Source organism: Oryctolagus cuniculus, chromosome 2, assembly GCF_051225735.1.
Source record: "Oryctolagus cuniculus isolate XC-2025 breed Fujian yellow rabbit chromosome 2, ASM5122573v1, whole genome shotgun sequence".
Taxonomy (NCBI): Eukaryota; Metazoa; Chordata; class Mammalia; order Lagomorpha; family Leporidae; genus Oryctolagus; species Oryctolagus cuniculus.
The window spans coordinates 151,515,000-151,530,684 of NC_142868.1; the positions used below are offsets into that span (position 1 = coordinate 151,515,000).

At 49.5% G+C, this 15,685-nt stretch overlaps 1 protein-coding gene across 15 annotated transcripts in view; it reads right to left on the reverse strand.

The window, feature by feature from the left end:
• CCDC85A (coiled-coil domain containing 85A) overlaps positions 1 to 14,921 on the reverse strand; it is a 226,294-nt gene extending 211,373 nt beyond the window's left edge. For 5 of the 15 annotated variants that reach the window (XR_016229356.1, XR_016229357.1, XR_016229358.1 and 2 more), the window contains exons 1-2: positions 13,914 to 14,914; positions 6,238 to 7,202 (exon numbers count right to left, since the gene is read on the reverse strand). Coding sequence is in view for 9 of the 15 variants with exons in the window: in XM_051838789.3 (XP_051694749.3) it covers positions 6,238 to 7,202; positions 13,914 to 14,174 (1,226 nt within the window). In the remaining 6 variants the exon portion in view is untranslated. Of the gene's footprint in view, positions 1 to 6,237; positions 7,203 to 12,572; positions 12,778 to 13,913 lie in introns of those variants that run through there. The other 10 variants (XR_016229360.1, XM_051838800.3, XM_017340754.4 and 7 more) reach the window with 8 other exon arrangements.
• Between the last annotated feature and the right edge of the window lie 764 nt (positions 14,922 to 15,685).

Sequence of the window (15,685 nt, forward strand, 5' to 3'; positions counted from 1 at the left end):
ACAACTTGAAGTAGACACAAGAATCGAACTACAGTATCATTCTACAGTACATCTGTTATATCAAATTTATACATTTTAATGGCAAATTTTAAGAAACATTTGTCTAACCCACTAGCTTTATTTGAATTCAGGTAATAACACGTCATAATATACTAACTCTATTTATCTAGAGATATACCTTATGCAAGGTATTTAAAACTTGCACCTAAAACTTTTCTTATCAGTTAAATTATACATTAATCATGCCAAAGGGACAGTCTCAATAATGCAGGAAAATCTTTGACAAAATTCAACATCCTTCATGAGGAAAACTCTCAACATGAAAGTTTAGAAGAAATGTGCCTTAATAAAATAAAGGCCCTATCCAACAACATTGTACCTAGCATTGTTCTTAGTGGTGAAAAACTGAAAGATTTCCCTCTAATATCATGATAATATCTAATATGTCTACTCTCTAATCACTTTTGTTCAACATAATACTGGAAGTCCCAGCCAGAACAAGTAAGCAAATGAAAGAAACAAAAGGCATCCTAACAGGAAAGGAGGAACAGAAACTGAATCTATTTTCCGATGACAGTATCAAATATATATATATATATGAATATATGAGATAGTGATATAGAAGCTACTGGCTCCTGGTTTCAGTTCAGTGCAGCTCCGGCCATTGTGACCAACTGGGGAGTGAACTAGCGGATGGAAGACCTTTCTCTCTCTGCCTCTCCTTCTCTCTCTGTGTAACTTTTTTTTTTTTTTTTTTTTTTTTTTTTGGACAGGCAGAGTGGACAGTGAGAGAGAGAGACAGAGAGAAAGGTCTTCCTTTTGCCGTTGGTTCACCCTCCAATGGCCGCCGCGGCCGGCGCGCTGCGGCCGGCGCACCGCGCTGATCCGATGGCAGGAGCCAGGAGCCAGGTGCTTCTCCTGGTCTCCCATGGGGTGCAGGGCCCAAGGACTTGGGCCATCCTCCACTGCACTCCGTGGCCACAGCAGAGAGCTGGCCTGGAACAGGGGCAACCGGGACAGAATCCGGCGCCCCGACCGGGACTAGAACCCGGTGTGCCGGCGCCGCTAGGCGGAGGATTAGCCTAGTGAGACGCAGCGCCGGCCCTCTCTCTGTGTAACTTTGACTTTCAAATAAATAAATAAATCTTTAGGGGCCAGCAATGTGGTGCAGCAGGTTAACGCCCTGGCCTGAAGTGCTGGCATCCCATATGGGCACAGGTTCGAGAACTGGCTGCTCCACTTCCAATCCAGCTCTCTGCTATGGCCTGGGAAAGCAGTAGAGGATGGCCCAAGTCCTTGGGCCCCTGCACCTGTATGAGAGACCCAGAAGAAGCTCCTGGCTCCTGGCTTCGGATGGACACAGCTCTGACTGTTGTGGCCAATTGGGTAGTTAACAAGCTGATGGAAGACCTCTCTCTCTCTCTCCCCCTCTCCTCTCTCTGTGTAACTCTGACTTTCAAATAAATAATCTTTTAAAAAAATAAAAACACTAAAATGCCAATGAAGGAAATTGAAGCAAATACAATTACATGGAAAGATATCCCATATTCACAAATTGAAAGAAATATAGTGTTGTGAGACTGTCCACAAGTACCCTAAGTTATCGATCTACAGATCTGTTGCAATATGGAAATTCCAATATCCTTTTTTTTTTTTTTTTTTGACAGGCAGAGTGGACAGTGAGAGAGAGAGACAGAGAGAAAGGTCTTCCTTTGCCGTTGGTTCACCCTCCAATGGCTGCCACAGCTGGCGCACCGCGTTGATCCAAAGCCAGGAGCCAGGTGCTTTTCCTGGTCTCCCACGGGGTGCAGGGCCCAAGTACTTGGGCAATCCTCCACTGAACTCCCGGGCCACAGCAGAGAGCTGGCCTGGAAGAGGGGCAACCGGGACAGAATCCAGCACCCCGACGGGGACTAGAACCTGGTATGCCGGCACCGCAAGGCGGAGGATTAGCCTAGTGAGCCGCGGCGCCGGCCCCAATATCCTTTTTCACAGAAACAAAAAAAAAATCTTTAAATTTATATAGAATAATTAAAATAAAAAGAAAAAAATCTTGAATAGGTAAAACAATCTTGAGTAAAAAGAATAAAGCTATAGGCCTCATACTCCCTGGTTTCAAAATACATTGCAAAGCAATGGTAATCCACACATCTACCAATGGAACATGATGGAAACCCCAGAAACCAACCCATGCATTTACAGTCAAGTGTTTTTAACACAGGTACCAGGAACACACAATGGGGAGAAAACAGTCTCTGATATAAATGGTGTTGGGAAAACTAAGATATCCACATGCAAAAGAATGAAATTAGATCATTACCCTATACCATATATGAAAACCATTATCAAATCATCACAATGGATTAAAGATTTACATATAAGACCTGCAACTGTTGAGCTATTGGAAAAAAATAATGGGAGAAAGTTCTGTAACATTGTCTGCACAATGACTTTGTGGATATGACCACAAAAGTGCAGGCAACCACAAAAAAAAAAAAAAAAAAAAAAGTAGGATTACATGAAAGTAAAATAGGAAAGACAACAATTCAAAAAGTGAAGAGAAACCCTACAGAATGAGAAAATGTATTTGTAAACCTTACATCTGATAGCAAGTTAATATCTGCAATATATAAGGAACTCTAGAACTCAACATCAAGAAAATCTGACTGAAAAATAGCCAAGGGGCCAGCACTGTGGTGCAGTAGGTTTATCCTCTGCCTACGGTGCCGGCATCCCATATGTGTACCAGTTCGAGTCCCGGCTGCTCTACTTCCTATCCAGCTCTCTGCTGATGGCCTGGGAAAGCAGTGGAAGATGGCCCAAGTCCTTGGGCCCCTGTACTACGTGGAAGACCCAGAAGAAGCTGCTGGCTTCTGGCTTTGGATCAGCCAGCTCCAGCCATTGCAGCCAATTGGGGAGTGAACTAGTGGATGGAAGACCTCTCTCTCTCTCTCTCTCTCTCTCTCTCTCCCCTCTCTCTCTCAATCTCTGTGTGTGTAACTCTGACTTTAAAAAAAAAATAGACAAATATTAAAAAAAAACTCAAAGACCCTAAACAGACATTTCTTTAAAGGAGATACACAAATGGCCAATAGATACATGAAAAAATGCTGAACATCACTATCATTAGATCACACAAGCTAAAACCACAATGAGATAGAACCTCATTCCTGTTAGAATAGCTTATTTCAAAAAAGAAATGTACATTTTGGAGAAGAATCAGAAAAAAGGGAACTCTAATATATTTTTGGTAGGAATATAAACTAATACAGTCATTACAGAAAATGGTATTGAACTTCCTCAGAAAACCAAATGTCGAACTACATACAAACCAGCAATCCCACTTCCAGAAACACAGCAAACCATTTTAATGTCCTTCAATTTTGCCCTCTCTCTCCCAGAAGAATGGTGACCACGTGCCAAGTTAACTAACCCCACCATCCAGCTATACAGTTTAAGTGCTGTCACAACCCTTTCTGATAAGGTTCAGGAAAACCAGCAAAATTCTCAAGGGGCTAAATTCCAATAGTAAAGGAGTGCTGTAACACAAGTTCCAACTCCCATTCCCCCTTTGGGCTTGTGAAGGTATAAAATATTACCTGTTCTGCTACCCTCTGCAGAAAAAAAAAAATGCATGCTGCAGGATTTTGTGGGCCTAGATCACCCATCCATCGTGGTCTAGAATTCCAGATATATGTTGCCTAGGAAACATTTTTATTCTTAACAGAGCTTTTTTCCTCATTCTCTGGTCTCCAGATACCTTCTCAGTTTAAGGGGCATTTCATGCTTTGCCAACCCTTAGACACAAGTACTTCCATGCCTGAATATATGAGGGGTTTTCAAACACGGGAGTGCGGACATCCCTTCTATAGATTGATTTCAATGTGGATATTCAGATCTACATGGATATTTCAAAAAGTTCATGGAAAACTGAATTAAAAGATAATTTTGGTGCAAAAATAATTTGGAATCCATACTCTTTTTTGGGACTACTCATCTCCAAAGACCCCTCATACTATTCATCAATTAAAAAGAAGGAAATCATGTCATGTCCAACAACAAGGATGAATCTGGAGTATATTATGTTAAGTAGAATAAGCCAAGTACAGAAAGACAAGTACCACATACATGTGGAATGTAATAAAGCTGGAACTGACAGAGTAGAAAGGAGAACAACAATGGTTATGAGAAGCTGGGTGGGGGAGAGGGAAGAAATGGGGAGTCATTGCTCAAAGGGTACAAAGTTTCAGTAGGTAGAAAGGCTAGGTTTTACGATCTACCACACAGTAGAATATAGTCACTAGTAATGTATCATGTGTTTCAAAGTCAGTAAGAAAGTAAATTTCAAATGTCTCCCTATAGAAAATGACTCGTAAGCAAGGTAGTGGATATATTACTTAGCTTGATTTATTCACGTCACATTGTATACATGGACCAAAACATAACATTATACCCCATAAGTGTATACAATTCTGATTTGTCAATCCAAAATAATAGTAATAATAGATTTTAAAAATAAAATTAAAAACTACAGAGTTCTTTTAAGAGAACTTTTGGAAAGAAAATTATTTTGCAAGTGACCCACCTGTCCCTATTATATTTTTTGTTATTTTAAGAAACAAAGTTTCATTAAGATAGGATCATATTTACTTCTCAAGCTCTTTAAAAAGTAATCATGTAAAGGAAAAATCATTAACGATACCTTCTCATTAACCTATTACTACCCCTGAAGACAGGTGTTATGGCCAATGATCCCATCTTTCGATAGTAACAACCCAAAATATCTTTTTATGTTACTTTCATCTTTTGTAGGGAACTGCTTAGCAAGCTGCCCACAGCAGCATCCCTGCGTCTCCTGGGAAGACAGTGAAGGTTCAATCACTGGTAAAGGCACCAACCAGGAGGCCTCAACTTGAGGGTGAACTGGTTTCTCCCTGCCTCCACCTCAGAATACAAGCAACCAAGAAAATAGCAGCTTCCTATCTGCCCTATTCTTTCTAGTTCCCTTTGCACTTAAAGGGAGGCTGGATGCATTAGAAACCAAGCTTCTGGAGTCATTTGCAGCACTATGAGAAAAGGATTAGGATGAAATGGAATCCAACAGGTAAATCCCCAAGTAGAGGATTGAAAATTTACCCCTTTGTGTGGCTGCTAAAGCGGTCAGTCTCCTTCTTCACTGCTCAGAACTGTCTGCATACAGACTCTACAGCATCTTTCAAATAGAGCAAAAAGCCTCAGACGTTTTGAATGAAAAAAATCCATAGTTTATAAAACTGACCATTTTAGCTCCAAATCAATCAGAGGTAACACAGGAGAATTGTGCATTTTCTTTTTTTTTTTTTATTTCTTCTTTAAGAAATGAATTCTTTCTCTCTTGAGTTCAAAGAGGTTTCAGAACCACGATGCAGAAAATTAAGCCTCTTCCAAAGGTTTAAAAGCTCAGGTTTAGAGCCACCTCAGCAAATGTAGTGGATGTTAATGCTTTCAAAACGAGAAGAGCATCTAAATACATCGGTGTTAAAGAGGGACATTTCAACGACAGGACAGACAGCTTCTGTATTGAAAAAGCAAACTATCCAGAACACAGTGAAGGGAGTTTAGTCAGAGAGTTGGTAGAGTCTTAGTGGGGAAGGCAACCATTTATCGCATTTTAGACGCAAAGGAGAGTCACAGATTCATGCAATAGTCCCCAACACAATGTTTAAAGTCCTCAAGGTCAAAGTTAAGTCATTCAAACAAATATCAAGCCTGCTTGGGAACACTGTCTTTCTTTTTTTTTTTTTTAAGCTTGTTGTTTTTCATGATAAATAGTCATTTCTTCCTCCCAATATTCTTTTACCTGTATTCAAAAATATTTTGGTCACCATTTCACAAGCGAGCCCTTGTATGAAACAGCATACCTCTAATTTCACGCTCAAGTCCAATAATTAAAAAAAAAAAAAGAATCTTAGAATAGTTGCATTCTATTGTTATCCCTGATGCCCACAGATTCAACCCTGACAATTCAGGACCCTAAGAACCCACTCCTTGCCCTCTGCTGACCTCTGTCATGCCTTCTCCGGGCTACTTGATTGTTCTCTATGGAAAAGAGAAACACACGGACAGAAGAAACACACATTATGATCTGAGGGCACAGCTTTCCTCCTGCCCCGACTCCGCACTTGCTAACATGGCTGGAAAGGCCCCCATCGTTCCTGCCTCTGCCCAGCTGCCCACAGTTGCCCAGCACATACTGACCCACCGTTCATGCCGCTGTAGACATTCCGGTGATGGGGTGATGCGTCCTCCTGTGCCTGCCGTCTCAGGGTGCCCTCCCTGCTGCCGCCGCCGCCGCTGCCGCCGCCGCCACCTCCTCCGTGTTTGTGGTCAGGGCTTCCCCCAAAATGCTGCTTGAGGTGCTCGGGGCTGGTGCCCCTGACTCTGGGCAGGTGTTCCAGGCTCCCGCCCAGGGCATGTTTCTGAAGATGCTCAGGGCTCCCTCCGCTGTGCCTGGCATGTTCAGGGCTGCCCCCTGGCCTGTGTTTCTGGAAGTGTTCTGGGCTCCCACTCAACACGTGCTTGGGCAGCGTTTCAGGGCTGCCCCCTGGGTGCGGGTGCCTTTGCTGTTCCGGGCTGCCCTTGCACAGGGGTTTGTGGTGCTCAGGGCTAGGTCCTTTGAGTGCTTTGGAGTGATCCGGGGTCCCGGGGGGCCTGGGTTTCTGCAGATGCTCAGGGCTGGCGCTTCTGTGCTTGGAGTGCTCAGGGCTGCCCTCACCCCGGGGTTTCTGCAGGTGCTCCGGGCTGCCGCCGCTCGCGTGGTGCTTGTGGTGGTCGGGGCTGTCCGTGCTGCCCGCGCTGGAGGTGCTGCTGCCGTCACCCACGTCACGCACCGAGGGTGCGGTAGGGGCGGCCAGCTGGCACAGGCTGGCCTGGCTGTCGATGGAGCAGCGGCTGCCCGCGCAGCCCGCGCCCTTCTCCTCGTCCAGCAGCACACAGAGCTCCTTGAGCTCCATGTTCTCCTTGACCACCTCCTCCTGCTTCACCTCCAGCTCCTTCAGCTTCTGCAGGTATAAGGCCACTTCCTTGTGCATCACCCCGGCCGTGTAGCGGCCCAGTCTCTGCCACTCCCGGGACACCCTCTTGCCTTTCTGCCGGTCATCATCCAAGAAGCAGCAGAGGTCCCTCAGCTCCTGGTTGTCCTCCTGGAGTTTCTGGTTGATGTCCTGGAAAGAGAGACCCAGCCACGTGAGGGCGGTACACGTATGAGTGGGCACCAGGCTCACACTGCCTGGGAGTGAGAGAGCCTGGAAATGATGAATGGTGAATTCCTGCCCATGTTGGGGAGGAGGTGAGAGGGCAGCAGTAAGCTGCAGGCTTTTCACTATCCATAAAATTTAAGTTAACAGGCATCGGTTATACAAGACTCCATGTATATTGTCTCATCTAATCTTCACCAAAACACTTAGGGGATAAGTATTATTATGGTTCTTTTATAGAAGGGGAAATCGGAGCTCATAAAGTGTCACTTGTTCAAGGTCACCCCACAGTAGTCAGTTTTTAATTGGCAGGAATCAATCCGGAGAAAACCAAGGGAATGCTCATACGCTCGATGGCACCAGGTCTTCCAAAAGAGCAAACAAGCTCTGCTTGGTTTTCCTGCCCATCCCTTGGGGAAGAGCACCCACAATCCCCCCTCTGCCACACACACAAAGGAATCGCACAACTGCCCCCTAGTGGCATTTTCATCCTGCACATCCAACCCCTGTTTGCTGGACCCACCCAGATGTCTCCCAGGCATCTCGCAATTACAGATGGAGCAACCGTCCCCAAACTGCACCCCAGCAATTGCCACCTCCACCCACCCCGTTGCTCTTCAGAAGAACCTGAGAACCTGGGGTCATCTCTGGCATCCCTTCTCCCTAACCTTCCACTTGCGAGCCAAACAAATCTTTGGAAGTTTACCTCCAAAATTCAGCTCATCTTGTCACAAAGCTGTCATTTTACAAAACCGCCAGGTCTCATGTGTTAGGCCACTCTCCTACAGAAGCCATTCTGAAGGTCCACCACCAATCCACAGCTTGCTCGACCATCATCCTGCACATTTTCCCTCTGCGGCAATTAGTACAGTGCATAACCACACATGCAAATGCATGCCCATCAGTTCAAGTCCACAGCCTTGTTAGAGTTCTGAGAATGGAGACCTCATCTCTTCTATCCACCTCCAGAGCACAGCAACCCACTGGAGACACATGAAACCAAGCAATTTCTACAATATACTGTGAAGCCCCACTTCCCCTTCATTCCCAGACACAGGAAAGGAGCCGACTGTGCCTTGAGGCACCATGATTTGGTAAGATGCGACAGGGACAGCCCAAGATGCCCCCACTTTACAAAGCCTAAAAACCTCTGGTCTTGCTCCTCCTTCATCCAAGACAGAGCTAGAGGTACTCAAAAAGGGGACCTAATTCCTTTGAACTGAGACTGAGTCCAACATTCTCCCAGACACTGACAAGAAAGTAAGCTATAAAACAACTGCCAACCACGCCCTCTGTTCACTTCCTGGCCGTCATGAAGCCAAAGATGGGAGAGGATTTTCAGGCCTGGGGAAGAAGTGCGGGGATGAGATTTCTACTCCAGTCCTAACTCCTGGCATTGCCCTCACCTCTCTCTCCTCGTTTCTCTTGCCCACCACCTCCTCTTGCCTCTCTCTGCTCTTTCTGCCTTCAGGCCTGACCTTCGCCAACAGCTTTGCACCGCGCCTCCCCGCCTTGGTCTGCCCCAGCCTCCGTCTTCCCCTGCCCACTCCAGAATTTCCTCTGCCAGAGGTAGTTTCAGAAACCCCCTGTGCACGTTTTTCCCCGTGTGTCAACTCTGATCCCCTCCCCTGGCCAGGCCTGAATGGCCTTCTCCTGCCTTTCTCCCATTAGCTCCCCTTCTGTAAACCAGCTGTGAACCCCAATACGCCTGATATTCGAACTAGAAAGTAACCCATCTCCCATACTTCAGCGAAGAGATTCTGCTGAGAGGTCTCCCACAGCACTAGAGCAGCACCCACAAATGAATGGACGAGGTCACTTTCCTAGTCACAGCTTCACGCCTCTCACACTAGCTAGGCCTCTCAGGGGTACCAATTGTTTTTCCTCCTTTCTAATATGGATATCTTAGCTCCTTTCTTTGTAATACACAACATACATAGCATTGTGCCTTGCATTTAGTAGACACAAAGCATGTGCTTATGGCCTGATCAACCCTTTAAAGCCCTGGACCCATGAATAACACAGGCTACAGACATGAGTACTGAGAAAGGATTTCTTATTCTCCTTTTCAGCAAACCCCTGCTATGCTGGAGTCTACAGCTGTTATCACTTGATACTGAAGCTTTGGAGATCATGGAGGGCTACAGATATTTGGGGTAAATAACCCTTATTGAAATTAATCTGAACTTCAAAATTACTCAAATGTAGTTTAATCCTGGCATTTCATAGAATGTTCAAGTCATGTTCTTTATCTAAAAACACTTTCTTTTGACGACCCCATGGCTATCCCTGAGTTCTGAAGAATGAGAAAGTACGCAGGGCTGGTGCCACCACGGGCCTTCCAGAATTAATGGAAGTGAAACAGACTCCCAGGGATTTCAGATGGAGTCACAGAGAAGGCTCTGGTCTCATTCAATGTTCTCTTACACAATTTCTCACTCTTATTATTAGTTTTCTTTGAAATATATTTACTCTCCAATTTTCATGTATTCCCATCACCTTCTGATGAACAGCGAAGCAACCAGCTTGGGAGCCAACCTCTTCAATTCAAATCTGACACATTAAGATTTGACGTCTCGGCCGGCACCGCGGCTCACTAGGCTAATCCTCCACCTGTGGCGCCGGCACACCGGGTTCTAGTCCCAGTCGGGGCGCCGGATTCTTTCCCAGTTGCCCCTCTTCCAGGCCAGCTCTCTGCTGTGGCCTGGGAGTGCAGTGGAGGATGGCCCAAGTGCTTGGGCCCTGCACCCCATGGGAGACCAGGAGAGTCACCTGGCTCCTGGCTTCGGATCAGCACGGTACGCTGGCCGCAGTGCGCCGGCCGCAACGGCCATTGGAGGGTGAACCAACGGCTAAAAGAAGACCTTTCTCTCTGTCTCTCTCACTGTCCACTCTGCCTGTCAAAAAAAAAAAAAAAAAAGATTTGGCGTCTCAGGGATGGCCTTGTGAAGTCAGCATCCCATAAGGGTGCTAGTTCAAGTCCTGGGTACTCCACTTCCAATCCCACTCCTGCTAATGGCCTGTGGAATGCAGTGGAAGATGGCCCAAGTGGTTGGCCCTGCCATCCACAGGAGATGAAGCTCTTGGCTCCCTTTGGCCTGGCTTACTCCTGGCCATTGCAGCCACTTGGGGAGTGAACTGACAGATGGAGGATCTCTCTCTCTCTCTCTCTTTCTCTGTCTCTCTCTGTTTCTCTCTCTCTCTCTCTCTCTCTCTCTCTCTCTCTGTCTTTCCCTTTCTCTGTGTAAGTCTGTCAAATAAATACATAAACCTTCTAATAATAAGATTTTGGGTCTCTTTTTCAAAACATTAGGTGTCCTTTTAACATTGGCACAGGCTACCAGATGTTACCCAAGAGTCTAAAGGGAACATTTAAAAGTTTCAGTCCACCTCATAGACTACCACCCAACATTTCAAGCTTAGGACAGCAGGACTGGATTTCGAGGTAAAGATGAATTGTTCTGGTTTGTTCTTTCTCTTTACTGCAGGGCAGGGGCTTGGTGCATCAGAAGCAAGGAGGGACACTAATTCAGTGGAGAACCAACAGATTCAGTTCCTTTAAATGGGCCTGGGAAGGGTTTTTTCCTCAAGGCAGCTGGGGTGCTGGAATACACACATGGTTCTCAGGAATAAGATTTCTGACGACGTCAGACCCTTATCCAGATCTCCTTTCTCCACCCCTTACAGAACCACTCATTGTAAGCAAGGAGCATCAATCAATTCACTGTAAGAAAAGAAATTCAGCCAATTTTGAACACTTTATACCTCTGTGACCTTGAGACAGCTATCTAACTTCACAAGGTTTCTTCATCTAGACAACATTTAACTCTCATAAAACCTCAAGTAATAATAAAATGCCCGTTGAGGCGATGAGAAGACTGAGGCACAAAGAGGTTAACAGTTTTCCCAAGCCACCTTTATCTTCCCACTGCTCCCACATGGCCCTGCGTCCCCAGTGTCTGAACACAAACAAGTCTGTAGAGTTGGGACCCAGCCACAGGTCCTTGAAAGAAAATGAAAGAATCAATGTGTCCATTTCCCATGTCAACAGCTGCAAGACAACCTAGCAGCCTTAAAGATGTTTAGATGCAACTTTAAATCCACTTGCAAAAAGGGGCATCAAAAAGAAAAGTGTGGTGCCCTTAATTGCCCTGCATTTACAGTCAAGAGTGCCTAACCACTCAGAGACCAAACAATAAGACCCCATTCTTCCAGCTAAGTTCACATAAGTAAATGTACCTGTCATTTATTCAATCAACCTCATTTATGGATCCCTACGATGCCCAAGGAAGTTCTGAGTCACAATGACATAAAGACAGGAGAAGGCTGACCTCTCAGCAGAGACAGATGGAGTGATCTGAAAGGCAGCAGGATTGCCCATTTATTGATTCACCCCTAAAGGCCCACAGCATCCAGGGCTGGACCAGGCCAAGGCCAGGAGTGAGGAACTCAATCCAGGTCTCCAGTGTGGATGGCAAAGATCCAAGTGTGTGAACCATCACCTGCTGCTTCCCAGGGTACGCATTAGCATGAAGCCTGAATCAAGAGTGGAGCAAAGACTGGAACCCAGGCACTCTGCTATGGAACGTGGGAATCCCAAGTGGTATCTTAACTGCTATGTCTAAGGCATGCCAATGCACAGCCTGAAAGCCACACCATCACTGGAGGTGGGCCAGAAGCCTTGGAGTCAACTCCCATGCGGCTGGCCAGAGAGGGCATGAAATGGAAAATAGATGCTATGTTATCAAGTAATCATCCTCTATCACTTCTGTACTAGAAATTCTTCTAATGCCAAATCATGAATCTAGACCACAAAGAGACTTTCCTAGTTGGGTTTGATTGCCCTTAACTGGCCTCATAGCTATTTCTCTAAATGAAGCTACTAGAAGGAAGGCCAGGCATGCCACCATTCATGCCGCTCCCCCCACAATGCACACATAGGCCCACGCACATACAGTAAATCCACACAACCAAAAAAACGCTGAAGTATTAAGCCAGTATTCTACAGTGGAATCTTCAGGAAATCAACTAATTTAAAACTTCCAAGCACATTATGGTTCAAACCACACAAAAAAGATTAAATTGGAGGGTTTCAAACTAACACCATTACTCAGCTTTGCCAAAGAAACCTACATCCTGAAGGCACACAGCTGCACACGTATATGTCATCCACTGACGATGAAAACTACCATTCTGTGCAGTCAAGTGCAGTGTTCAGCCTCCCTCTAGGTTACTGTAACTTCCGGTCATGACACCCTAGGAAATGCTGATCATTCACAGGTTATTAGTGAATAAAACAAGGGCCTGAGAAAGTAATCACCCAATACCCAGGCTCACCTTCCTGGCAAATGAGGATTCCAGGTTCAGGTCTCTGAGATGAGCTTCCTTCTCCATTAACCTGCCTCTATTCCCCAAAGAGCCTGGGACTTAATAAATACTCCATTAGCGATGAATTAAGCCAAAGGAGAGGGCTGGCAGTGGGGTTTTTCTGACTGTGGCTCTTCCTACCTGCATCTACTGGAGGAACCATGTGACAGTGAGTTGGGGCCTTAGGGGAGGGGCATCCTGACCCAGCCATTTCCCACCTCCCACTCTTCTCTGCCCCAGAGTCCCAGCGTTGGAGCACAGAGGCAGTCCAAGAGCAGTGTCCCCCGCCAGAGGAGAGGGGAGGCAAAGGGGACAAGAACAGCCTGTGCCTGCGGGGACTCACTCCCTGAGGTCCCTGCCGGTGACTTCATTTGTGCCTGGCTTCCTATAAGCAAAAGCAGAACAATGAGAGGAAGGAGTACCAGGAGGCACCGGCTCAAGCTGGAAGCAGAGGAAGTTTGCAGTGCACGCGGCCGGCAGGGCGGTTCCCCGCCACTGGCCTGCTGCAGCCAGGCCAGCACGCCGCGGGCACCCTGGTTCTCCACAGAGAAAAGAAACTTTGGTGGGCTTCAAGGGTACCCCCTTTCCTAACAGCAGAGGGAGGAGGGCTCACTGAGCCACACTTGGGGTACCTTTCCCAAACCTAGCGCGCCTTCCACACTGAGTCCCTTTGCCTGCCGCCCCCCACCCCCCACGAGCTGCAGAAAATTGAAAATCAAGCTGCTGACGAATTGGGGAGGGGAGAGGGAGGAAGACAACTCCGGGTAACGCCATCGCAAGGAGAAGGAAAGCACAGCAGCTCCCAGAGCCCTGGAAGGCAGCGCTTAAGCTCGTCTGCACCGGGTGACACCGGCCGGCTGCGGGGGTGGCGCCTGCGGCTTCTCCCCCGGTCCCCGCCAGCCCCTCTGCCCCGCGGGAGAGCGGGTAGGGCCAGAGCAGCTGTACCTCGACCCTCAAGGACGAAAAATGCCCGGGACTCACGCTCTCTCGCGTTCGCCTTGTCCCCCGATGGGCCGTTCCTAACCCAGTTCCCCCAAAGAGCTGACTGTGCGGGTTTCCCGGGAAATTCGGGTTTCTGCTTGCCTGCCAGCACCCTAGGTGCCAGCGCCTCCTGCCGCGGAGACCCCAGAGAGAGAGCGGGCGCCGGGGCGGCACGCCCCGCTTGGGGAAAAGGAGGGGCGCAAACGCCCCCCAAAGTTTGGAAAAGTTTCCCAAGGACTGGGGCCGGGGGCCCCCGGGGTGCTGACTGGGAGAAGGGGGGAGGACCACCTGTTGATGGAAGCAGGGAGAGGCAGCCCCGCCAGCGCTCACCTTGAGGCCGCGGATCTCGCCGAGGTGCAGCTGCAGGCGGCGGTTCACCTCACGGATGAGGTTGCTGTGGTCCAGCATCGCGCTCACCTTCTCCGCCTCGGCGCGCCGCAGGCTGCGGATCAGCTCCTCCTTGCTCCACTGCAGCAGCTCCTCGTCCGACACCTTGGACAGGTCCTCCACGGCGGCGGGCGCGGTCGAGCCGGCCGGAGCCGGCGGACAACTTTCCGCCGCCGCCGCCGCGCCGCCGGCCGCCTTCGACATGGTATCGGCGCGGTGGCAGGTGCGAGTGGGTTGAAGAGGCAGAGCGACTCCCGAAGGCGCGGGCGCGGCGGGGCTGCCTCCGCCCACCCCTGGGCGCTCCGGCGGAGTCAGCGGCACCGCCCGGGGGCCGCTGGGTTAGGGCGGCGGGGGTCGCGCTGGGCGCCCATCCTACCGCGCCATCCCCGTGGGCGCGCCCGCGCAGCCCCAGGGCCGGGCAGCTGCCCGCGCGGTGCTGCCGAGGCCCGTCCCAACTCCGCGCAAGTCCATGGTGAAGGACACCAGGGAGCGCGAGCCGCCGCGGGCAAACCCGGGAGACAGGCGTGGGGGCGCCCCGGGGGCTGCAGCCCCGATGGCCCGCCCTAATTCGAGACGGTCGCCCCCCTCGCTCGCTCTCGCGCTCACACACACTCTCTCATGCACATGCACACGCACACGCACTCGCACTGTCCTCCCCTGGCCCAGCTGCGGCCCCCCGCTTCTCCCCTCAGCTACGCGGCAGGGCCGGCCGGCTGCGCTCCCCCTGCAGCCTCCGCTGCCCCAGCCGCCGCTCCGAGGCTGCTCCGGGAAGCCTTCGATTGGCACAGCCGAGCCCAAGACGGGTGGAGGGTGGAGGGTGGAGGGTGGGAGGCCGGCAGGAGGAGGAGCCAAGAGCCGGGGTCGCCCGCAGCCGGCGGCACCTGCCTCCCTCGCGGCCCAGGCGCGGCGGCAGCTCGCCCGCGGCCGGGACCCCGGAGGCGCGCTCAGCCTCCGTCCCGCCCGGGAGGGCTGGGGGCGCGGCTCCTTGGGCGCCCGGGCGCGGGCGGGGCTGCGAGAGCGGGGAAAGGTGCGGCGCCGGGGCCGCCGGGCCTTGGGAGGCTCGCGCGCGCCACCGTGTGGCCGAAGAAGCCCCTTCCTCCGCCCTCTGCACGCCGGGTTTGTCAGCAGACAGGGTGAACAGCAGCAAAGGAAAGAGAGGGGCTTGGTATTTGGGGATCAGGACGGACGAGGTCGCCGAAGATGAGAAATGAGCACTTGGCAGAAGGGGAGAAGACAGGGAGGGCTGTGAGTTTGAGGAAGCGCTCTGAAGAGGAGAAGAGAGGCTTCAGGCCACTGCCCGATCCGAAAGACCCACCTCCACCCCCAGGCCTTTGTCTTTTCCAAAATTCCGCTGCTCTGTGAAGAAGCTGCAGGGGAAGGTACGGAATCTTTAAATTTAATTAGAAAGCATCAGCGCCTTCAGGGAAAAATAGAATGCCTTCATCTCCTGCTCCCCAAGCCCTGGGTTTTCAGGCCAGTCCAGTTAACCTCCCATCGGAGTAAAAGCAGGGCCCCCTAGGCACGCTGAAATGCCTGCCAAGGACGATTCCACTTTCTCTGTGCTGCCGGCTGCCACGTGCTTACCGGGTCATCTTTTTATGATGGTGCTTTCTGGAAGAAGGAACTCCGAGTCGCTGACTGCTACCTCCGGCCACTCTCTCCTGAAGATGAGTAAAGTGGACGTGTAGCTGAAAACACGCTTTCTGCCTCAAGAA